The sequence below is a fragment of the Saccharomycopsis crataegensis genome, assembly GCF_037102585.1.
Source record: "Saccharomycopsis crataegensis DNA, jcf7180000000072, whole genome shotgun sequence".
NCBI classification, from domain to species: Eukaryota; Fungi; Ascomycota; class Saccharomycetes; order Ascoideales; family Saccharomycopsidaceae; genus Saccharomycopsis; species Saccharomycopsis crataegensis.
Genome location: NW_027043819.1, coordinates 2,115,759 through 2,139,513, shown reverse-complemented (window position 1 = coordinate 2,139,513; position 23,755 = coordinate 2,115,759). Strand labels below are relative to the sequence as shown.

At 38.7% G+C, this 23,755-nt stretch overlaps 14 protein-coding genes across 14 annotated transcripts; 7 read left to right on the top strand and 7 right to left on the bottom strand. All coding sequences in view use genetic code 12, as the record gives it.

Annotated features, from left to right (window-relative positions):
• Window positions 1-75: 75 nt before the first annotated feature.
• MDJ2 (Mdj2p) lies at window positions 76-722 on the bottom strand (the record flags this gene model as incomplete). The annotated part of the gene is made up of 3 exons (XM_064994393.1): window positions 76-456; window positions 554-598; window positions 720-722. The coding sequence occupies 3 exons, from the start codon at window positions 720-722 to the stop codon at window positions 76-78; spliced, it is 429 nt and encodes a 142-aa protein (XP_064850465.1).
• A 220-nt stretch (window positions 723-942) lies between these two features.
• On the top strand, window positions 943-2,718 carry SRP68 (signal recognition particle subunit SRP68; the record flags this gene model as incomplete). The annotated part of the gene is made up of 1 exon (XM_064994392.1): window positions 943-2,718. The coding sequence occupies one exon, from the start codon at window positions 943-945 to the stop codon at window positions 2,716-2,718; it is 1,776 nt and encodes a 591-aa protein (XP_064850464.1).
• A 448-nt stretch (window positions 2,719-3,166) lies between these two features.
• Window positions 3,167-4,381, top strand: YDJ1 (type I HSP40 co-chaperone YDJ1; the record flags this gene model as incomplete). Its single annotated transcript, XM_064994391.1, has 1 exon — window positions 3,167-4,381. The coding sequence occupies one exon, from the start codon at window positions 3,167-3,169 to the stop codon at window positions 4,379-4,381; it is 1,215 nt and encodes a 404-aa protein (XP_064850463.1).
• Window positions 4,382-5,244: 863 nt separating this feature from the next.
• NBA1 (Nba1p) lies at window positions 5,245-8,256 on the top strand (the record flags this gene model as incomplete). The annotated part of the gene is made up of 1 exon (XM_064994390.1): window positions 5,245-8,256. One exon carries the CDS (start codon window positions 5,245-5,247, stop codon window positions 8,254-8,256), a length of 3,012 nt encoding a protein of 1,003 aa, XP_064850462.1.
• A 372-nt stretch (window positions 8,257-8,628) lies between these two features.
• On the bottom strand, window positions 8,629-10,195 carry SHM1 (glycine hydroxymethyltransferase SHM1; the record flags this gene model as incomplete). The annotated part of the gene is made up of 2 exons (XM_064994389.1): window positions 8,629-10,041; window positions 10,121-10,195. 2 exons carry the CDS (start codon window positions 10,193-10,195, stop codon window positions 8,629-8,631), a joined length of 1,488 nt encoding a protein of 495 aa, XP_064850461.1.
• Window positions 10,196-11,140: 945 nt separating this feature from the next.
• DASC09_007850 (uncharacterized protein) lies at window positions 11,141-12,017 on the top strand (the record flags this gene model as incomplete). The annotated part of the gene is made up of 2 exons (XM_064994388.1): window positions 11,141-11,235; window positions 11,672-12,017. The coding sequence occupies 2 exons, from the start codon at window positions 11,141-11,143 to the stop codon at window positions 12,015-12,017; spliced, it is 441 nt and encodes a 146-aa protein (XP_064850460.1).
• Window positions 12,018-12,044: 27 nt separating this feature from the next.
• DASC09_007840 (uncharacterized protein) lies at window positions 12,045-12,680 on the top strand (the record flags this gene model as incomplete). The annotated part of the gene is made up of 1 exon (XM_064994387.1): window positions 12,045-12,680. One exon carries the CDS (start codon window positions 12,045-12,047, stop codon window positions 12,678-12,680), a length of 636 nt encoding a protein of 211 aa, XP_064850459.1.
• Window positions 12,681-13,463: 783 nt separating this feature from the next.
• Window positions 13,464-13,862, bottom strand: DASC09_007830 (DUF1748 domain-containing protein; the record flags this gene model as incomplete). The annotated part of the gene is made up of 2 exons (XM_064994386.1): window positions 13,464-13,796; window positions 13,857-13,862. The coding sequence occupies 2 exons, from the start codon at window positions 13,860-13,862 to the stop codon at window positions 13,464-13,466; spliced, it is 339 nt and encodes a 112-aa protein (XP_064850458.1).
• A 433-nt stretch (window positions 13,863-14,295) lies between these two features.
• SWD2 (WD-repeat containing protein SWD2) lies at window positions 14,296-15,318 on the top strand (the record flags this gene model as incomplete). The annotated part of the gene is made up of 1 exon (XM_064994385.1): window positions 14,296-15,318. The coding sequence occupies one exon, from the start codon at window positions 14,296-14,298 to the stop codon at window positions 15,316-15,318; it is 1,023 nt and encodes a 340-aa protein (XP_064850457.1).
• A 287-nt stretch (window positions 15,319-15,605) lies between these two features.
• On the bottom strand, window positions 15,606-16,682 carry DASC09_007810 (uncharacterized protein; the record flags this gene model as incomplete). Its single annotated transcript, XM_064994384.1, has 1 exon — window positions 15,606-16,682. The coding sequence occupies one exon, from the start codon at window positions 16,680-16,682 to the stop codon at window positions 15,606-15,608; it is 1,077 nt and encodes a 358-aa protein (XP_064850456.1).
• A 423-nt stretch (window positions 16,683-17,105) lies between these two features.
• DASC09_007800 (cytochrome-c peroxidase) lies at window positions 17,106-18,272 on the top strand (the record flags this gene model as incomplete). The annotated part of the gene is made up of 1 exon (XM_064994383.1): window positions 17,106-18,272. The coding sequence occupies one exon, from the start codon at window positions 17,106-17,108 to the stop codon at window positions 18,270-18,272; it is 1,167 nt and encodes a 388-aa protein (XP_064850455.1).
• A 560-nt stretch (window positions 18,273-18,832) lies between these two features.
• Window positions 18,833-19,552, bottom strand: DASC09_007790 (uncharacterized protein; the record flags this gene model as incomplete). The annotated part of the gene is made up of 1 exon (XM_064994382.1): window positions 18,833-19,552. The coding sequence occupies one exon, from the start codon at window positions 19,550-19,552 to the stop codon at window positions 18,833-18,835; it is 720 nt and encodes a 239-aa protein (XP_064850454.1).
• Window positions 19,553-20,175: 623 nt separating this feature from the next.
• On the bottom strand, window positions 20,176-21,423 carry DASC09_007780 (uncharacterized protein; the record flags this gene model as incomplete). Its single annotated transcript, XM_064994381.1, has 1 exon — window positions 20,176-21,423. One exon carries the CDS (start codon window positions 21,421-21,423, stop codon window positions 20,176-20,178), a length of 1,248 nt encoding a protein of 415 aa, XP_064850453.1.
• Window positions 21,424-22,552: 1,129 nt separating this feature from the next.
• DASC09_007770 (uncharacterized protein) lies at window positions 22,553-23,359 on the bottom strand (the record flags this gene model as incomplete). Its single annotated transcript, XM_064994380.1, has 1 exon — window positions 22,553-23,359. The coding sequence occupies one exon, from the start codon at window positions 23,357-23,359 to the stop codon at window positions 22,553-22,555; it is 807 nt and encodes a 268-aa protein (XP_064850452.1).
• Window positions 23,360-23,755: the final 396 nt, after the last annotated feature.

Genomic DNA, 23,755 nt, shown 5'->3' with positions numbered 1-23,755 from the left:
TGACAAAAATTTGTGATATATTATAGTACTTGTGAAATAAAAGTGTAATTGGAAGCTTTAGGGTGATAAGCATGACTATCGTTTAAGTAAGTAACTTTTTTCTAGTATCTCTTTTGCTCGATTGATTTTCATGGCGATATAGAGACTACCTCCTCTATCAGGATGATTTGATATAATACACTTTCGATGTTTTTGCTTTAGTAGCTTTGTATCGAGTTTCATGATCTCGTCGTTTGAGATGCCAAGAATCAAACAGGCCTCATTTTCATTCATATTGGGCAAAAACCCACCAGGGTACTGCTTCAACTTTTCTAGTAGGTTACGATCGACAAGTCCTTTATTTGTCATGAAATTCCTATCGGGTCTATTAAAGTTGATTTTGATATTGTTGAACCCAGCAATTTCTACCGGGGTAAGATGTTTGTATCGTGCAAAGGCATTGATTCCCGATTTTACCTAATATATTGGAATTAGCGAACTGAACAGAAAAGGCGTAATAATGCTTTCATGGCATATTTTTATTAATTGTAATATAAAATGAAAAAGAACATACCGTTAAAGCGGCTACAGTGACCCCCAATCCAATGATGATTGGAATCTTGAACCAGTTAATATGTGCGACTTTGCCTCTTCACCAAAAATATGCCCAGAACCTTCAAGGTTCACTAAAAAAAAAAAGCTTTGTGGACAGTATTACTATAATCTTAGTTTCGACATACCATTATATGTGCTTCTTTTCTATTATTCTTGTATATCAATGATCTCTCATTTAACATCGGTGGGAAGAAAAATTTAGTTATGTTCGCCCGGATCAAGCCGCTGAGATTTGTGGTTAGATGCGCTGGCACACAGGTGTTACGAAAATTTTCAGAAATCAACAACAAACAAACTATAACCCCACGAGCTTCTGGGTTGATCCATTAAAAATAATAGCACATTACTATGACCTCTATTCTCGGATTGACTTACGGTGAAAGAAGCTCGTTACTGAGTGGCCCCGAATTTCTCCAACATAGCGTGAAAGCTAAAAAGAGGGTTGCCAAGCTTAAGAAGGACCTTGGAATCCAGGTTAAGGACACAAAACATTATCAAGACCATGACAAGACTCAAGAAATTGACTCCGAGCAATATGATTCAGATGATCGTTACGGACTTATTCTATTGTATCTTGCAGAACGTGATTTATCTAAAGCGCTCGAGATTTTAGTGGTGTCCGAGGTCAGCTCATCTCGCTCCAAGGAGAAATTTATTATTTCCAAATTGAAACGAACTGTCGAACATATCAAGCAATTGATAATGATTTCGTTCAACGAACCGAATAAGAGCAAGAAAATCGAATTATATGTCTATCTTGGACTTGCTGAAGGTTTATTGGCGGTCAAGCAAAAGAAATGGAGTGTAGCGGCGTACAGCTTATCAGTTGCCCGTAATGCTTTGGAATTTTTGGAAAGTTACACCGATTATCAAGAAAACAAAGCAAATCATTTATATCGTGAAATAATCGAATCAAGAATCGATCCATCTTTGAGATTAGCAATCACCCATTCATCTTTTGCGCAGAATGTTATTGACTTGAATATCGTATCCAAGATTGTGATCCAGAAATCTAGTAAAGATTCTCAAGATGATGTATATGAAGATGCGATTGAACTCATAAAGGAGAAAGATGAAAGCTTCTTGGAAGTTGATGAAAGCCAAGCTTCTACCAGACAACTAATTACCGAAGTAACATGGTCCAGTTATACTGCTAAATTACATAGTTCAGAAATTGCAAGAATGATTATGGAGGTTCAATCTAGTGAAAAGAAGATACAAAACAGTGACATCTCATCGTTTGATCCGGTTTTGATTGGCTGGAAGGAAACTTTAGAAAGTCATGAAGTCGATACTGAAAGAGCCAACTCTATGGGAGTGGAAGATGAAGAGGAAATCAGAGATCGCCAAATTGTGTTGACGTTTATTAAATATCATATGCACTTTGCCCAAGTCAGAAGAGACCATGCTTTGATTGACAGCTTGAATGCTAAGAAGCTCAAGAATGACTCTCTAGTGGATATTAACCGTGATATTGTTAGAATTTATGAAATGATTTTGTCTACAATTAGCAAAATTCAAGATTTACCAGGTGTTTATTCTGATCAGGATCTAAGCTCAGATATTGAAGCTTTGAAGACATACTATCAAAGTTTGAAATATCAGGTTATCGCCAATGTTTACGAGATTGTCAAGAAGCATAAGGAGTCTCTCTTGATCTTGGAAAATATATCTCAGAAGCTTTCTGGATTGAAGCCATTGAACATTGAAAAATTCCCAGGCGAAATTTTAAGTAATGAAAAGCTCGTTAGCTACACTAAACAAGTTTCAGAATACAAAGTGAAAGTTCATGTTTTGGCCCAGTTTGAGCATGAATCCTCTAGAAACCAAGCTGTGGTTCAATCAGTTGCTGATGCTGTTAATATTCCTGTTTCAATCAACACCATTCAAGAGCTTACGAATACCAATAAACTTATGGATATAGAGTCTGTGAAACCAGTGACAGTTAAGCCAGTATTTTTCGATCTTGCTTTCAATTACGTTGGTGAAACAGACCAAAGTGCTCAACATAGACTTGCACAAAAGAAGATTGGAGAAACCGACGCTGTACCAGTACCTGACAGTATCACAACTTCTACTACAGAGAAACCAAAGAAGAAGGGTTTGTTCGGTCTTTGGGGATGATTTGTCTTTTCTTTTTTCTTTCCTATTTATCCATATATTTTTTTTTTCTTTTTCTTTTCTATTTTCTGTTGTATAATGAAAATGACTTCAATTTTGTGATTTCATACTACCATAGTTTTAATACTGTATACTAAAAAAAAAAAAAAAAAAAGAAAGGAAGCAGTTAATTTTATACAGACGTCACCCGGCACGTGGAAAATTCTAGTTTTTCTTTTTTGGCGTTTTCTTATAAATCAAAGTGAAAAAATTTTATATTTTTTTTTGCCCATGATAAGGAACAATTGTAACATTACAGTGGCAAATACTATTTACACAGAAACTTAAGGGGAATACCAGTTAATAAAAGGGTTTATTATTATTTTATTTTCTTTTGTGTATTGTTTATTTAATTTATTTCCAAAAGTTTTATATTCCGCGGTCCAGCTTACACACATAATATTCATATACCATGGTGAAGGAAACCAAATTGTACGACCTTTTAGGGGTTTCACCAGATGCTTCAGACACCCAAATCAAGAAGGCTTATAGAAAAGCTGCTTTGAAATACCATCCAGATAAGAACCCTAGCGAAGAAGCTGCCGAAAAATTCAAAGAAATCACTTCAGCTTACGAAGTCTTGTCAGACGAAACCAAGAGAACACAATACGATGAATACGGTACTGAGGGTCCAGGTATGGGAGGCATGGGAGGAATGGATCCTAACGACATCTTTTCACAATTCTTTGGTGGCGGTATGTTCGGTGGTGGTGCTGGCGGACGTCCACAAGGTCCAAAAAGAGGTAAAGATGTCAAACACAGCCTTGAAGTGTCTTTGGAAGACCTTTACAAGGGTAAGACCACAAAATTGGCCTTGAACAAGACTATCTTATGTAAATCTTGTGACGGTAGAGGTGGTAAGGAAGGAGCTGTTAAACAATGTACCGGCTGTGGTGGTAATGGTGTTAAATTTGTTACTAGACAAATGGGTCCAGTCATTCAGAGATTCCAAACTGAGTGTGACGCTTGTCATGGTGAAGGTAGTATCATCAATCCAAAAGACAGATGTACCACTTGTAGAGGTAAGAAGACTGTGTCTGAAAAGAAGATTCTTGTCGTTCACATTGATCCAGGTATGAAGGATGGCGAAACTGTCACTTTCAGAGGCGAAGGTGATCAAGCTCCAGACACCATTACCGGTGACGTTATCATTATAATCCACGAAAAGGAACACCCAGACTTCACCAGAAAGGGCAATGACTTATTCAAGAAACAAAAGATTGACTTGTTGACTGCTATTGCCGGTGGCGAAATTGCCTTCCCACACATTAGTGGTGCATGGATCAAGACAGAAATCTTGCCAGGTGAAGTGATTTCTCACGGTGTTGTGAAGGTTATTCCAGACCAAGGTATGCCAATTAGAAGAGTTGGTGGTCACGGTAACTTGTTTGTTACTTTTGAGGTTGAATTCCCTAAGAATGGTTTCGCTTCTGAAGACAAACTCAAGTTATTGGAACAAGTATTGCCTGCTAGACCAAAGGTTAAGATTCCTGCAGGTAAGGAAATTGATGAAGTTCAGTTAGAAGAATTTGATCAATCCAAGCATGCCTCTGGTAGAAGAGGTGCTGCAGATGAAGACGAATATTACGAGGAATCCGGTCCAGGTGTCCAGTGTGCCTCTCAATAAGCGGAGTAGTGTATAAGAAGCTTTATTTTTTTTTTGTTTTTCTCCCCTCTATTATTTATTTACAAACATATTTCGATGCTATTCATTTCTCAAGTGCTCTTTTTTTTGATACATAGATTTTTTTGAGTGTATAATTGATATTATCAAAAATGGAGTTTGGACAACACGAGGCTTGTAAAGCGATTAGCAATAGTGGAGCATGGAAATCACAAGGCTTGTAAAGAGATCATCAAGTTTTTATTTTAACCACAAGAAAGAACGATAAGTCTGGTGGTTAGCATCAAGACACGGGACTCTATACCATTGGGGTTGATATATATGAGATAAAATATATCATCAAGAGATGAGATATAATAGATAACTATAATTTCAATGTGCGGTGATTTCAATAGAAAATAGATAATAAAGAATAATAAAGGAGATAATAAGAAAATATTAATGAAAAAAGGTGTAGAAGTAGTGGTTATGGGCGGGTAACAAAGGGATGAGTTATCTATTTGATCTGAGTCTAAACGCACTACCAAAGGCTTTTGTTTACATTTTCCGCTATGCCACTATCTAGACGGCGGTCAGCGAAAAAAAAAGTTCAGGATGCTCATCTCGTTTACTATTATTAGACCATATTCTGGGAAATTAAGAAATATAAGGCGACACATCTGTTTCCGCTGCTCTTAATTTGTATCACTTTTGTTTTTTTTTGTCCTACCAAATTTCAAAGACTTTGATATCTAGGGCTTTCTTTTGATTTTACCCATCCATCAGTCCCATTCCCTTGCTAGAGATAGTCTAGATCATCGGAACTCAATAAAAGGAAAAACGAAGACCCCAGATATACAATAAAATAATAACCAAACGCTACCATCATGTCTAACCAAAATCACTCTTCTCACCAATATAAGTCTAGTGATGAGGGCTCGCAGCGATACTCCTATATGTCTAATATTTCAGCTTATTCCGGCGTGGTCTCTGATGCCATTCCAATTACCTATCACAACAAAGACATAAGAATTGCCCAAGGGGACTCGTTTCATACTCCCTCGCCATCACCAACTATTGAATCACAAGGCCAAGTATCGCAATCTGCGATGCCTAAGTCCTTGGACTCCTTCCCTCCACATCTCCCTTTTCTTAGATTGAAGAAACTGCCACCTAACACAGCATCATCTGCTAACTCAAGTTCATCACCTTTGAGAAATTCATTTGGTCTTCAATATAATACCACTGAAAACTTAGAAGAAGATATTCCGTTGAGCTCGCCTCCCAAGGATATTACCACCGTTTCTAATTACGAGAGTTCGGTCGATTCTAATGATGCAGAGGACATTATAAACTCGAGAATACATTTTGAAAACAACTCGCTTGGGAATGTTGGAACTACAAACAATAATGTTGTTTCTGACTTGATTCATGAGCAAGATCATCCAATTGCTAGCTTCAATGGGTCTATCATCGCCGGCTCCACTGAACCGGAACATTTGAACTCTTTAACCAGTCACTCTACAGATCATTCTTTTCAGGTTCACGCTAATCCCAATGGAATTATCAAGGATGCTTCTGACAGAATGCCGGGATCCTTTGTTTTCAATACCCATCCTACTGTCTCCAATACTGGGCCTGCTCCAGATAGATCAGTTCCACACATGGTTGGCCAAAAACCAAAGTCCAGGCCTCAGTCTGTGGACTATCACCAAAGTAACGTTCCAACTAAAAACGTTACCATGGGCTCATCTAATCCAGGAATACCACTGAACTATTACTCCATGAGAAATTCACTTTTTGGTCAAGGCGCCTATAACAACAGTTTTCGTGCCGGGGAAACTCCTAGTTCAAGCAAAGAGGCCATGGGAAACAGAAAATCATTTCTCAATACAAAACAATTATCAATTGATGTTAACTCGAAAAATCCCATCTCTCTGGACGATCAAGTTAAATCTCCTGGCTCGAGACATTCTAGAAGCTCTTCCATCCATAACGAAGCTGAATTAAAATCTCCAACCAGCGTTGCTAGCTTTGGAAACGAAGGATCTGAAGCCTCTAACATAAGATCCACAATTATTTTAGCTCCTCCAGGTGCAAACCCTGATGAGCTATTGATCCCACCAAGATCTCCAATCAGACCTATGCCATCGGATTTTAGTGAGCCATCTTCAGTAAACCTCCACAATTACGATTTGGGTGATAAGAAACCACTGCCAATTGAAAAAGATGATTCATTTGATTCTCATAGTGATGAAAATTTCACATCTATGGAAAATACCAACAAGTCCTTACTACCTACTTTTGGCAGTGATTTTGATGAGATTTCGTTCACTTCGCTTGATAATAAGACTCTTCTTAACACTTTGCGTAATAGTGACTTGAGATCTGTAAATGGGGATCATAGTATCATCAGACCTTCCGAGGACGTGGCCAGTGTTAGGGCTCCAGCGTCAGAGACCTCTACCAGGAATTTGAATTTTGAATTACGACCACCATCGGACAACAACATGATTCTGCAAGATTTGGATTTAACCGATGATGAACAAATTACCAGTTTGATTAACGAAATGAAACTACGGAACTCTACTCAAAATCCGTATAGTCCTAAACTGCGAAACCATAAATCTTTTTCGATGTTTGGTAATTCCACGTTCGTTCCACACGAATCTTCCAGTGAATCCTCACCTCAGCCGATGGCCATTCCAGAAAGGTCTGAAACTGTGAAATTGAGGGATATATCATTTTCCAGCGCCCATATGGAATCGGCTCCGTCTGTCAGAGAAAAGATTTCTGATGAGAATAATATGGAAAGTGTGAAAACTGCAAGATCATCTCTGACCTTGAAGAAGAAATCGGAAGAGACCATTTATGATTCTCGTACCACACCCAAGGACTCTGCACCAGAAGTTAAGCATGCCGCTGCCTCTGGTGATATAGGTCATGATCCGCTCCTGGAATTTTCAAAAGATTCACTCGATTACCACCACCAAAGGTATAAGTCAGATGAAGATAATGATTTAGAAGATCGGAAGACTTCAAGAAGGGCTTCTAGATCCTCAATTCGTACCAGTTCACGAAAGTCAAGTGTTTCTATGATTAATAGCAATCAGAGAAAGCCTTCCGTTGGTAGCACCATTACGCTTAATACTCGTAATAATAGTATACAATCTGAATCACCTTTGCTTGTCAAAAAGCGTGACTCTAATAGTCAGATAACCACTTCTCGTCCATTGCCCTCACCACCCTCGGTAACCACCTTGAATGATACTACTTCAAGAAAAACTTCAGTTAGCTCTTCCAGGACCACCACTTTAAAAAAACCAAGCTCAGATAATTTGCAAGCTACTCGTCCAATTACTGAATATAGTTCAATCCAAGATTTGACTGCCGAAGTGGAAAAAGAATTAGTACAGCGTAAAGCGAATGAAGCTACAGTTTCTTCCAATAACAGTGAAAAGGAAAACGTTGAAACTGAAATTTTGGAGAACGAAAATGAAGATTATATTGATATTGGAAGTGCATCTTTTGACCAAGGTGGCAAGCAAACAGCAGCCGAAGTTTCATCAGAAGAAGCAAATAAGGCTCGAAGCTTCCTCCATAATGGGAAGGTCAAATCTAAACCCAAATCGAGCTCATCTTCTTCAAGCAAACGAAAAAATAAGACGAAGCCACTTGATTATAAGGCTGTTTCAAGAATGTTAGAGGCTACTGAAGGTACTGTGATTGGCCTGGAGTTCAGAGACTTGGCCTTACCATCACAGGAAAAGAGATTACTCGAAAGAATAGTTGACTCCCTTAGTAGATTGACCGCTGATATGATTTCTGATCCCGAAAGATACGATGAAGGCATTAGAAGATTATCTAAGGCCTTGAAGGCTTTAGAAGGCTTTGATTGATGGATAACTCTTTTTTATACTGTTTATGCAGTGTTTGTCTATGTTATAAAATATTTGCTTTTTTTTTGTTTTAAATTCTATTGCTATTTATTTATTTGTGGCTTTTTTTAAAGATATATTTTTTTCCTGTTTTGATATTTTTCTGTCTCTTTGTAAACTGCAGATTCGTAGTTGTGACTTTAAATTATTGAGATATTAGGAGTCATGTCAACATATATGTTAACACAGTTACAAGAAAATTAAAATCTTTTTGAAAGCGAACATATCTATTAAGTAATTCGATTTCTGTTGAACCAAAAAAAAAGTAGACTGCTGGGAATAATCTAAACAAGGAGAAAAGAAAACAAAAAAGCTCACCGGTAAACTTCAAAATTAAAATTCACCTGGCAATGGGTATTGGTTAGCCCATTGCTTGACATCTTCAGCCAATTGTTTGACCTTGGCACTTTCATCGGCAGCCGTCTTGAAGTTAGCCAACAACAGTTTTGGAGAGTCACCTTGAACTTCGGCCTTGAGGTCGATAGCAATCTTGACAGCTTGGTCAATGTAGTCGGCAACCTTTTCGAATTCCCCGGTTTCGAACCCTCTGGTGGTCATGGCTGGAGTACCAACTCTCAAACCGGATGGGAACAACGCAGATTTGTCACCAGGAACGGTATTTTTGTTGGCGGCAATGTTGATACGTTCCAAAACGGCTTCGACTCTGGCACCGTCAATGTTACGACTACGCAAATCAATCAAGATCAAGTGGTTGTCGGTACCCCCAGAAACGAGGTTCAAGTTCTTGGAAAGTAAAGCATCGGCGAAAGCGCTGGCGTTAGCAACAACCTTCTTTTGGTAGTCTTTGAATTCTGGAGCTTGAGTTTGTTTAAGAGCCACAGCAAGAGCAGAGATGGTATGGTTGTGTGGACCCCCTTGGTGAGCTGGGAAAACTGAGAAGTTGATCTTTTTTTCCAAGTCGTAGTGAATTTCCTTACCCTTCTTGGTGACCTTTCTAAGCCCTTTTCTAAAAAAGATGATAGCACCTCTTGGACCACGCAAAGATTTATGGGTAGTGGTGGTGACGATATCAGAGTATGGGAATGGAGAAGCAGTGACTCCGGCAGAAATAAGCCCGGAAATGTGGGCCATATCAGAAAGCACGTAGGCGTTGACCTTATCGGCAATCTTTCTAATACGTTCGTAATCAATGACTCTAGAGTAAGCAGAAGCCCCGGCAACAATGATCTTTGGGCGGAAAAGTTCGGCGGACTTTTCGAGTTGGTCGTAATCAATGACCCCGGTCTTTTCATCCAAACGGTATGGCATGGTTTGGAAGTATTTAGAAACATAAGAGATCTTGGTGGTGTTGGTTTGGTACCCGTGGGACAAGTGACCACCGTGTGGAAGATCAAGACCCATCAATCTGTCACCGACATTGAGGACGGCAGAATAAGCTTGGAGGTTAGCTGGAGAACCAGAAAGTGATTGGACATTGGCACCCCATAAAGCTGGGTCAAGGTTAAAGGCTTCCAAAGCTCTCTTTTGACAAAGTGATTCAGCAGCATCGATCCACTGATTACCACCATAGTAACGCTCACCTGGATAACCTTCGGAATATTTGTTTTGCATTGGAGAACCCAAGAGATCCATAACGGCTTGAGAGGTGAAATTTTCGGATGGGATCAAGGTAATGGAATCCTTTTGTCTTTGCTTTTCATTCTTGAGGATCTCGTTCATTTCTGGATCGATTTCGTCGACATGTTTAGAAATGAGGTTGATTTCGTTGGTTGAGAGAGCATAAGGCTGGAAAGCAGTTAGTTAGTACATGTAGTATATCAAGAATGAATCATCGATGGATGAAAATTTGAGAACGGCAACTTACTCTCACGGACTGTCTGAGTGGCTGGAAAGCGCGAGACACTAAGCGAGTGTTGATTCTGAAGGCAGGTCTGAGCATTTTGTTTTGTTTTGCTTCAAATAATATCTAATGAGTGGAAATTCAAACCAAGTTAAAGAGACAACAAAGGTATTAAATAGCTATCGATGACTGCATCGATGACTATTTTTTTTTTTTTCAGCTTCAAGGCACGTGCAGGCTGAGCCGGTTTTTCCACCTGCGTTTAGCAATATTCAGAAGAAGCTCAGGAGAGGCCCCACTAGGGGCCAACTATACTGTGATGTATATAATATATTTATGGCGTTTGTTATGTTTGCAAATCGTGGAAATCAATTGACAGATTCGGCCTCATTTAAGTGTGGTAAAACAAAGGAAAAATAGAAAAATAGAAAAAAAAGCCTTACCATGAACCTTCATTAAACCCAGGCCAGAACGCATACGGTGAAAAACAACCGATAAAGAAGATCCACCATTTATTTACTATAGTGATTGATACATATATGTATATATGTAACGGGCCGCCTACTATGATGCATTGCAAGAATTTCTCTCACCAAAGTCCACTTGAACAAGTCATGTAATTCAGATGTTCAATTCAAGGGGGAATTACCTCACCTCCAACTATTTTGACCGAGACAACTTCTGATAATACAGAAGATATTGACCCTGTTCTACCGTCTGAACGGGGCAGACTATTTTCGGTGGCATCAATAAAGAAAGAAAATATCGAGATTGATGAGATGCAATTGAAAGTTTTTCTGATTTCAATTTACAGGATGCGATTGTGGGCATCTCAATATACAGTGGTCTTTCTGGATTCAGCTATTTCCCTATTTTTGTTAGTTTTCTATTATTATTTTTTCATTTTTAAACATAGACCATATCTATGAATCAATGAAGTCGAAAAAAATAGTGAAATAGTCGGAAGAATAATTTGAGGCTCGGAAGAATAGCTTGAGGCCATCAACATGGCAAAAAATAAACAAATTGGAAATAACCAAACCAATGGAAAAATTCTCGGCCAAAAAAAATTCAAAGTCCGAAACAAACTGTCGTCCCGCAGAAACCACTCTGATTTTTAATAGTTGTAGAGGATATTGGTATTTATGACTCATTGCGACAATATTACTATACAAAGGTTGATTATCCAATTATAAGCACTATTTTTCACGGACTATCTTTCCTTCTTTCTTGTATTTTGTTTCCACCCGGTTGGTTTCATGTACATATTAAATCTCTAACGTGTAATAACAACAACAACCATGCCCCTTGATCTCAGTCATTTGTTCTTCTCACAAGTGACAACTCGTTCTCCTTCAAAACTTAAGGCAATTGATGCTCACACCTCTACCCCTGATATTGCCTTCCTTGACGGGGGTCTTCCTTTGCATTCATACTTTGCCTGGGATACTATCTCGGCCACCACCTGAAAACCTCCATTTGAAGAAGGTCTCGCCGCCAGTGCCACCCCATCCAACGAACTTAGCTTCACGGTCACCAAACTGAGCGACGAATTTGATATCCCATTGTCAAAAGCTTTGCAATAAGTGGTCCTCAAAGCCCTGCACAGTTGGTAGACTTTCTTGTCGAACACACCAAGAAAATCCATTCCAGCCCTCACAATGATTGGGAAATCATCCCTACTGTTGGTAGCACCCAATCTTGGGACAGTTGTATCAGAGTGTTCTGTGATCCTGGTGATACTATTCTCGTTGAAAAATACGCCTTTACTTCCGCTATGAAAACTGCGGTTCCTAAAGGTGTCATTACTTTGACCATGGAAATAGACTATTCTGGGATTATCCCAGAAATGCTCGAGGAAAAGTTGGCCAAGATCAAGAGTTCTGGTGCCAAGTTACCAAAATTGATTTATACCGTTTGAACTGGTCAAAACCCAACCGGTAGCTCCATGCCGTTCGAAAGAAGAAAGGCAGTTTATGATATTGCGTCTAAATATGATATTATCATTGTCGAAGATGAACCATACTATTTCCTCCAATTGGACCCTCACGTCAAAGCTTCAGAACGTACTAAGCCAGCCCATGTTTCCAATGAAGAATTTATCAAATCTTTGGTTCCATCTTTCCTTCATTGGGATGTCGATGGTAGAGTCATCAGATTGGACTCTTTTTCTAAAGTGTTTGCTCCAGGATCTCGTCTTGGTTGGATGACTGATCAAAAGACCATTCTTGAAAGATTCCTTAGAGTCCACGAAACTTCTATCCAAACTCCTTCTGGTTTTTGCACTGCCATTATCTATGGTACCTTAGCTCGTTGGGGTCAAGAAGGCTTCATTGATTGGTTGCAAGTCTTACGTCATGAATACACTTACAAGAGAGATTCTGCCATCGACTCAGCTTTCAAGTATGTTCCTTCTTTTGCTGAAGTTCATGTCCCAATTGCTGGCATGTTTTTCACCATTAGCTTTGACGCTACCAAGCACCCAGAATTCAAGACCAAGTACAACAGCGATCCATTGGCTTTGGAAAAGGATATTTATGATATTACTATCCAAAAAAATGCTCTTTTAGTTCCTGGCTCCTAGTTCGAAGTGCTAGAAGAAGGTGAAAAGCCAAATACCGACATCTTTTTCAGAGCTACATACGCTGCCACTAATGTCAATTGGACAAGGGTCTCCAAAGATTTGGTACCGCTCTCAAACAAGTGTGGGGTTTGTGATTCGGTTTCTTTCTTTCATTCATTTCTTTCATTCTTTCATTCTTTCATTTCTTTCTTTCTTTGTGCTCATTAAAACAGACGAACCGCTATTTATCATGTAGGTATACAATCCCCATAAATTTTTTTTTTGCCCCCTTTTTTTATGTTATTTTCATTTTTTCATCTCATATCCAAGAAAACATAGGCAACCAGATGAAAGATTCTTCTTTCCACTGTTTGGGGGTTTTCAGAATGGGACATTACCCTTTCTGAAGACCATGAACTTCTCAAATGTGATTTCTTCCTTAGTGTTAATGCTCGCCATCTAACCTGTCAAAGTTGACGAATATTTGTTTCTTCCTTGTGATTCCAGTACTTCTGAATTGCATTCGCACGGGACTCAGCAGCTACCGGCTTTCCAAACCATGCTCAAAGACTTATCAGGAGATAAGAAAATACGAAAGAAAGAGTGATTGATTTGCCTTCTTTAGCCACCAAGAAATTCATTAGACTTGAAAAAACGGCTTTCCAACAGAGGGTTGAAAGTCTTGAAGGTCGATTCAGGTAATTTCACATCATTAAATGTGATTGAACCGTACATTACAACAGCAATACTACTAATAATAATGATAATAATGATGATATATAATACAATAATAGTAGATAGTCATTAAGAATAATGGTTGCTATTGATCTCTGTGAAGTCTTCCTCGTCGTGGAGCGGCTGGATTCTGTCCCCGGAGTTGAGGGTGGTGTTCACGTCGTTGACAAACCGCTTAATATTGTTGAATCTTTGCAATTTGAAGTACCCAGTGTACTTTATGAGGGTGAGGAAATAGTCGTAGGCTTTTTCACCGTAGCTGAGATACTTGGCCAAGTATCTTCTGACATCGTACGACGAGAACTGGGAGGGATCAAGATAGTACCCAGTGTCTCTTCTGATACCTGCAAAAAGCATAGAAAGAAGGAGGAGATCGATGGTGTAGTGAGTGAGTTTCCCAAGCTGCAAGGCGGTTAGTATATACAGATTTATTTAGCAGTGTGGGAAGAATATGATACTTACTGCCATGGTATTGTCTGTGTATTTATTATTCACTTTTGGAGTCTGGCCATCGAGTGATCTGTATAGTAGATAACAGTACAAAGGGGCGAGGCAATTAGCACTGGGCTTTTTTTTTGGTCGTGTGCACCGCCACGTGAACATCTCAGTCAATATGTTATTGTTATATCGTGCACCACTTACACATAAATATGAATATATATTGACATATACATTTGAATCTTTACCTTCTTGACACATAAATGCCCTCAAGTCGCTCCATTCATCAATTGAATACCATCTTCCATCACCAAATGGAAGTGAGCCAATTTGGAGGGGGCAGGGACGTTCTCCGCATTTTGGCCGGGTAAACCATACGTCTTTCTGTGTCTGAAAATTACTGAAATCTTCTTTTAATAGAAAGCAGACGGATTCTTCACAACAGTATCCAATATCATTAACCATGAGCACCAAAATAACCGAGTCGTTATTCACTTCTTTCGCACCTTCAAAGACATTCAGATACCATCGCGATGAAGCCCCGGTGACATCGCTAGATTTCGACGACTCAGGCCAATTCCTCATATCTAGCGGTGCCGATGAATCGATGCAACTATACGATTGTAAATCAGGTAAACATGTCAAGAGCGTTCTTTCCAAGAAGTACGGGACCCATCTAGCCCGCTTCACCCATAATCTGAAGAATTGTATCTATGCCTCCACAAAAAATGAACACACTATTAGATACCTTTCGCTACACGACAATACATATGTCCGTTATTTCAAAGGTCATAAAGCATTAGTTAATTCTCTCGAAGTCAGCCCCACCAGCGATATGTTTATTTCCACTTCTTTTGACAATTCTGTCAGGGTCTGGGATTTCCGGACGTCGAATTGCCAAGGGTATATGACATGCAGAAACCGTAGTATTTGTTCGTTTGATCCTAGTGGGCTCGTGTTTGCCATTGGTAATTCAGATACTAAAGAAGTTGGTCTTTACGATTGCAGAAATTATGATAAAGATCCATTTATTGTATTCGATCTCAAAAAATTCGAACGTGATCCAGTGACATTAGAACGTCTGTTTTGGAATAAGCTCGACTTTTCTAATGATGGAAGACACCTTTTAATCGGCACAAATTATCAGTATCATTATGTCTTGGACTCGTATGAAGGAGAATTGGTAACAAAATTGAAAGGACATGGACCTTTCAAGCCTCGTAACTATCCAGATACCGGCTCAGTTTCTTTTAGTCCTGATGGAAGATACGTATTTGGTGGTAGCGGAACAAATGATGTTTTAGTGTGGGATATGAATCAGCTTCAAAGTTCTGTGCCACCAGGAAAAGTTCTCAATCCATTAAAAGCATTAAAGGGGGATAAAGCTACGCCTAGAATGGTATTATTCAATCCTAAGATGATGATGTTGGCTACAGCCGATAATGAGGTATCGATGTGGTTGCCAGATCTCTCTGAAGCTAAGTAAAAAAAAGAATCCCCTTTGCATCAAAAATTGGTAATCACACTGATTTTTATTTCCCTGTTTTGCTTTTTTAATAACCTAATTCTGGACAAGAAAAAATAGGAAATTGTTCCTTACTGCATCTTTTTTACTAATTTCATTCTTTTTATTATTGTTGATAGTTTGGTGAAAACAGTCTTTTTATAGAAGATTTTCAATTGTATTATTATTACTTTATCTGATACATAGCTTAAAATGTAAGTCTTACAATGACAATCGAATGAGAAGTATAGTTCTATTATGGTACATGATTATAAATCAAACTTCTTGTTCCAAGATTCTATTAGTTGATTAGCTTTGTCAGTATCCTTGAGCAAGTTATTGATATCGGCCAAACATTTATTCAGCTGCTTAACCTTTGTCACCAACTCATCGGCAATTTCCTTCACTTCTTTCACACTACCACCCATGGCTAGTGATGAAACTAACTCATCAATTTCTCCCACTACATTGCTTTGAGAATTAAAGACGTCATTCAACTGGGCAGTGGTAATTTTGCCTTTCTCTTTCTTGATATTGGCCAAGGATTTACCAATGATAGAAAGTAGAATTTTTATCAACTTAACTTTCTCTACCCACTTTTTGCCGATTTCAACTTTTTCTGCTAATTCTGCTTCATTCACTGGTTCATTGGTCTCTTCTTTAGTTTCACCTTCTTCATCAGAAAAATCATCAAATCCAAATGGATCATCCTCAACTTCTTCAGGATTTTCGAGCCATGCTTCAAAATCTAGCAATGCATCACCGATAAGGGTTACTGACAGTTTCAACTCCAGATTCAAAAGTGAAAGTTCCCCATTTTGAAGAAGCTCTTTAAATTCATCACAAGTATTCCATATTTTTCCAATCACTACTAATCTATTCTTATTTTTCTTTTCGATTTCCTCTTTGGAAGAGCTTGCAGAAAATCCCAAAATACTCGCAATCTCTTCTGACACGAATTCGTTAATGGAAAACAATGTCAGAAGGGTGCTCAAAATGGTGTCATAGAATAGCACACTAAATTTATTTTCCTTATTAATTTGGCTAACCAAACTCATCAACAACGCATAAAGTTCAAAATAGTCCTTCAATTGCTTGTAGGCGGCATTGTAATTTGTTTGGGGAAGAGGATATTTGAACACAAGCCCAAGCTTGGTGGCGTTGGAATGGATCAATACCGATATCTTAATGAATTCGTCTAAAGGACTATCGACCGAAGCCGCTTCGATTTTTTTCAAATCATCTTTGCCATTGTGCGACACAAGGTGAAAATACGCTGCAAGAGATTTTTTGAAGGTTTTGTTGAGGTCCTCTAACTGGGCTAAAGTGTAATTTTCAGAGCTCATTGGTTATTGCTATAATCCCCAAAAATTTTCTACAATTATTATAGGTAGGCGGTTAGTAGGTGATGATGATTTACTGGTTTTTATTTTTTTTTCCCTCTTCTCTGCACGTGCTTCGCCTTCTCGGATTGGTTTTCCATGCCGGTGAAATTGCTTCCCCACACTACGCCCTATTACATAATCTGTGGACTCAGCGATTAGTCAGCCTCTGGACCCACCCACGATTATTAAGGGATGGGTGGTCTAGGTATAGCAACCTTCCAATGAACTGCCAGCGATTTGTCATATCCATGTATTATCTATATATACCCTTGTCCCGCCCTTTACAATAATTAACATTATTATCTATATTATCAAAAAAATATTCATTCATTGAGACGTTTTTGGTTTCCATTTTCATTTTAAACACTCTAATATTTTATAAAGATGTTCAAAGGTGCTACTAAAAGAGTCGCCTCGTTTATTGAGAGACAGCCGGTCAAGAATTTCAAAAGATTCAATTCCTCAGGAGCCAATCGGGGGTCATCGAACGTTGGGTTGATTGCTGGAGGTTCCCTCTTGGTGGGTGCCGGGGCTGCTTACTACTTAACTTCGCGCGACCACCCTTCTGGCAAGAAGCTTGCCTCTGCCGTCACCGCAGGAAGCATAGTAACCTCTGATAACCAGGCCTATGCGTCTCAGGTTGGAGATGGTGCTTCGAAATTGTACCAAGCGGTTGCCACCACCAAACCAAAAGAAGCGTACCAAGAAGTTTACAACGCTGTTGCCCACAAGATTCAAGATGAAGATGAATACGACGGAGGTATTGGCTATGGTCCAATCCTTGTGAGACTTGCTTGGCACTTGTCAGGGTCTTACTCCCATTCTGACCATGGTGAAACCAAGGGAGGGTCATATGGTGGGACAATGGTTCATAAATTCGAAGCCAGTGATCCTGGTAATGCCGGTCTTGAAAAAGCCCGTAAATTCCTTGAGCTGGTGCAGAAACAATACGGCTGGATCAGCATCGGTGATTTGTACACTCTCGCTGGGGTGTGTGCCATCCAAGAAATGGCTGGCCCAAAGATCAACTGGAGACCAGGTAGAAAGAATTTACCAGAGAAGAACCAACCTCCACATGGCAGACTCCCTGATGCTTCCCAAGGGGCCACACATATCAGAGCGGTGTTCAGCCGCTTGTCGGAGTCTTTTACTGATGAGCAAATTGCCGCTCTTATCGGGGTTGGCCATGCCATCGGTAAATGTCATAAGGAAAGCAGTGGGTACGAAGGTCCATGGACCTTCTCTCCTAACATGGTCACCAACCAATTCTTTGATTTATTGTTGAATGAAGACTGGCAAATTAAAAAGTGGAGTGGCCCTACCCAATTTGAAGATAAGAAGACCCAATCCTTGATGATGTTGCCTGCCGATTTCGCCTTGAGTTTTGACCCAGGGTTCAAGAAGATTTCTAAAAAATTTGCCGAAGATCAAGACACATTGTTTACAGTTTTTGCTGGTGCATTTGCTAAGTTGCTAGAATTAGGTACGGAATTCCCTAAAGATCAGAAGCCTTGGCAATTCAAGACCCTTGACGAGCAAGAAGAAGATTAAAGACTACCACCCTTACACCCCCAATAGTGGATACTCTTCCTTATTTATCTGAATTGTGACGTTTTCGTTTCTTACAGAATATGTCTATGGACTTTATGAAACTGTTTTCTTTTTCACTTTTTTTTTTTCTCTTTCTGTAAAATTATGTTAAAAACAATTTTAGGCTATTTTTTTTTTTATTTATAAACAGCAAAAAAAAATTGTAATTGTTAACTTGAAATTTAAATTGATTGAAAGTGCAGTGAATGGCTCAACCAATGTATTATTAATGAAACGTCGGATTCACTGTAGCGACTAGGCGGACAACAGAGAAGGTAGCTGCGTGTCGGCATTGTCGAGTCCACTATAGATAGCGAACATTCATCCTGATCCTAGTATTGTATGAGTATAGTAGTAAAAAGACTATTCGATTATACAATTATTCAGAGTGACTGCTAGCACATACACCACTAAGTTTACTATTGAAAAAGTGTTTCGTAATTATTAAATACTAAACTAAATAAACCATATAACCATATTCCAGGCACAAAAAGACTAATTAATTCAGCCTATCCACTCACTTATTGTGGCTTACTACCTCTGGAAGCAACCTTCGCACCTATTTGGATCTCCTTAAGAGCAGCAATTCTTTCTAACCAAGTGCTTAACAGTGGTAAATGTTGGATACTCTCACCAGTCGATTTTTTATGTAATGCAACCCATGGGTAGCACATGATGTCCACAATAGTCAATTTGTCACCAACAAGATAACCAGTGCCGGTCTTTTTCAATTTTAGTTCCAAAACCCCGTAGAGTCTTTTAGTTTCATCTACATATCTCTTGATGGCATAAGGAACTTCCTCATTAGCAAAGACCCTAAAATGGTTAGCTTGGCCTTGCATCGGTCCCAAACCAGCAGCTTGGAAGAACATCCATTCCAATTGATCGTAATATAATGGGTCACCTGGCGGATAGCTGAATTTACGCTCGATGTCGTACTTGTCTGCGAGATACAATAAGATCGCCCCAGATTCTGAGATGGTGGTGCGGTTGCCGTCGGCGTCGACATCAGAGAGTGTCGGGATTCGACCATTGAAGTTCAAGTTAATAAACCAAGGCTCCTTTTGGGTATTCTTCAGGATGTCTATGGTAGTGACATGGATGGGTTTTTTTATATAAGGTTTCAATAGTTCAAGAAAGATGCCAACTTTCTGACCGTTGGGAGTTGCCAAGGAATATAGTTTGAGGTATGGGGCCTCGTACTTTGGAGCAATGGGGTCGTGTTCGTCAATTGAAATCATAGTGTCGTAATTTTCAAATGTATGTTAATAGAAAGATAGATATATACAAACTATAAAGAAGATCTAGAAATCATTAGAGCAATAAATACCACCTGCTCATTTGTAAGCAACACACAACCACACATTTGCTTACAAATGAGTAAGTATATGCATCTCCATACAATATCACATGCCAATTATCTGGAACCACAGTAAAGTTGACAAAACATTGAGTATATGAATATGGAATTTCTCATATACAAAATATTGCAAAATAAAGTCTGGTCCATAGCATCTATCATACAGCATTATTGTACCCGGGTCGCGTTTTAATGTCAACAATATCGTGCTGTACTTGTTTTTGATTGATCTGCAATTTGTGTTTTTACAAGTTGGGGATTTGCATTAATTATCACCTTGATTTTCTGAAGATGAGATGAGCAAGCTTTTCACAAGTAGAATAATGTCGCGTAGAATTGAAATGTGTCTCCAGTTTGTATACCAATAATATTATTTAAAAGAAAAAAAAAAAAAAGTAGAAAAAAGAATGTTAGAATTGAAATATCTGCATCATAAAGAAGATCATAAGAAAAAGCATTGTCAACCAGTGAGAAAAATCCTTGATGCTAAAGAAGATGAAATTATTACTGCTTGATTTGTTGTCTCAACTCGGTGTCCACGAATTTGTTCCACACATTACCACAGTGGTTTAAGAATATCATTTTAGAGTTCATCAAGTGGATACTGTTTTTGTTATCACTCATCGTCATTGAAAGCTTCATATCAAAGCTGTATATTTGGGCTCCTATTTTGATTTCATTTTTCACTAAACTTTTGTTGGTGGTAAATTCTAATGAAGGAGAATGGGTTTCGGCACCATCTTCAATGGCCCAACTTTCAACATCGTATTCCTGATCTTCATAGTTTCCTACAGTTTCGTCCATGTCATCAAAGTTTACCGAGGTTGATGATGAAGATTTAACGGATTGTGATCTAATTTTCTCTGACCGTTGTCCAGATTGTTCTTCCTCATCCTCTGCAAAATTAAATTCTTTATCACTTAAATTGAAATATTCCCCGCGAGCAGACATTGGTTGACTCTCAAATGGCGCCAATTTGTTGAGCTGTTTGGATTTATCAAGAGCATCTTCAAAAACATCGGCAACAATTGGGGTAGTAATCTTTTTTCTATATGTTGCCGAAACTGAATGGCCTGTCTTTGGTGAATAATAGGCAGGACAATTTGATGATGTGATTGTGGTCTTTGTTATTCTAGGAGGTGAGGTGGATCTTAGTATACTTTTAGCGTAGCGTGGATTGGAACTTTTGTTGAAATTCATTGGTACGGGATTGTAAATGTAGGAGGAAGAAGATGTATGTATATAAGGAGATTTTGAGATTTTCTGTGGCAGTACTAGTTTCTGCTGTTTTTGCTGTTGCTGTTGGTGATGATTCATCATAAATAATGAATTTTGATACATGTTTCTAACTGGAATGTACTGTAACAGACAGCCTTTTTGATATTTCTTCATCATGATGGATTTTCGATAATCCATTCTCATTGGGGCGGTTTTTATACTCATTGGAACGTGCTTCATTTGTTGGTGATGGATATTCAAGGATGGAGGAATATTGTTTCTTGAAAGCTTGGAAGATCTGTTCAAGTCCCTCAGCAACGGCCCGACCTCACCATCATCTTCGAATTCTGATTCTGAAGAATCAGTAAGACGGTGTTCTAAATTTGGACTTTCAAGTAATCTCTGTTTGATCAATTCTCGTTGTTGAGCTTCAATCAATTTACTTCTATCAAGAGTTGATTGCACAGACTCAATAACTGGGAACAGGGAAGCAATCTTACCTGCAAGTAATGGATTCACCGCGGTTGAAGACATTGTAAACGAAGCCGTAAATGATTTGTTTCTTTTATTGGTTTGCTTTATTTTTCTATTTGTTTTTTATTTATCGTATTGGCTTATATTTGGGAATAAAGATACTTATTTTCATTACAAGTACTGTAACATTAAAAAGAAAAAAAAAAAAAAAAAGATCACGAAAAGCAGATTGCTCCTTATATATATCCTCATTATTTGATAGATCCCCATTCCATGCATCCATGTTCAATGTAAAACACCCTGATCTGTAGGATCGCTAGCCTGCAGCACCCAAATTTCAAATATCCGCGTCAAACTTGTCGATGGGTATCACTCATGAACTGGTTCACGGAATTGTAAGAATAAGAAGACTCGGTGGTTGCTAGAGAATATGTAAAAAAAAAAAATTAGGATGTTTGAATCTGGTACCAAAGGTATATATAAATATATATAAATATAAATATTCTCATTCATCTTTTTCGATTGATTTTGTAGATCGGCATTCATATTAGTGGATGCAAGTGCTTTCGGCGATCCGACAATAGAAAAGGATAAAAGTGAGCGATCTCTCACTGGTAAGTTGGAGTGTTGTGATCTAAAACTTTAAGAATATGTTTACGAACGGCAAGATTAAACTTCAGGACTGTACTATCCTGGATTCTCCAATTTTCTTTAAGACCAATCTACCAAGGGGGATGGCAAAAAATGTTCCACTCTGCTGCTTACTGCTAGGGTAATACGAAGATTACCAACACCGCGTAACCATATTTCATCTTATATTTGGGAGAATAGCAAGAGTTTTCATTTGTTTGTATTGCTAAATCTATATGTCATTTCAATGGAATATGATTAATAAGCTAGGTATCTGGCTGTCTTTGTTTCGTTTCTGTGACAAATTTTCCTACAGTTATATCACAATTTAATCAAAATAACTCAATATGAAACTCACTATAATTGTCAGAAAAAAAATGGAGCAGAAAAGGAAAATAGAGCATTTTATAAATTACGTCTTCGTTATGTCTTCATTGATATGGCATGAATGAAAATAGCAATATACCCAAGAAAATTTAAAAACAGAATCAACAATATCTCAATAATACCATGGACCAAAAGGCCTGACAGTATACGCTTTACAGATAGCTACTTTTGTTTATAAATTTGGCCCATTGAGATGATATCCACCATCGACACTTAACACCATACCATTCAAATAGTTAGTCTTTTCGTCACACAAAAATAAAATCAAAGGAATCAAATCTTGTCTTGCATCACCCATTCTGTTACGCGGATTTTCTTTAATATAGTCCTTGCCAAACTTTGAGAGAACTCCATTACTCATTCTGCTTGGGAAAAATCCAGGACAAACGGTGTTGACATTAACATTATATCTTTCTGGCAATTGAAGAGCCAATGTTTTTCCCAAATGAATAATTGCTGCCTTTGAAGCAGTATATCCGTACACATTACCATTTTTCGAGGAATATAGTCCAGTAATCGATGCATTGATAAGGATTCTAGAAGGATCGACACCTTGCGGCTTTGATAATAACGGAGCAAATTGTTGAATTGTTAAAAACACCCCTTTGAGATTCAAATCAATGACTTTCGAAAGAGCCTCTTCAGGGTGGGATTCGAAAGAGGCTCCCCAAGAAGCGCCAGCGTTGGCGATAAGAATATCAATTTTAGAATCGCCATTTGCGAGGACTCCATCCACCAACTTCCGTACCCCTGCACCATTATTGAGATTTGATGGGATGGCCACAATATTTGTTGATTTCCCATGGGTTTCACAGAATTCCGACAAGGAGCTGACTGCTTTGTCGCAAGCGTCTTTGCTTCTAGAATTGATGTAAACCCGTTTTGCGCCGCCAATGATGAGGGCTTCAGCGAAAACGTATCCAAGCCCCCTGCTGCTCCCGGTTACCACGGCAATTTTTTCTTTGGCGTTGAAGTTCATTATAGCCTGGTTTTCTTCTTCTTTTTCTTTGCAATCAACGACGAATTTCCAAGTGGGGGTGATGGCAAAAGCATTGGGTTTTACATGCTGCTCCGCAAATCATCACTGGAGGTAAACACCCGCCACAATGGCATATATACCATTTTGAAGGGCGGGGTGGTCGATGCGGTTTGGCATGTGACACCAATTAATGCACGTTTATGCTAGTGTCACAGGAGACAGCGCGAGAGTCAACAAATACACCGGGGGAATCCAACAATTCGCAAGGCCCGTGGGTTCTCGCTACTCAATGGGTTTCCCCATATATATTTCTATTGCTACGTTAATGCTGATGATGGTGATATTAAGCAATTAAGACAAAACTACTGTCACTATTCCCTTACCAGTCAGTCTGGT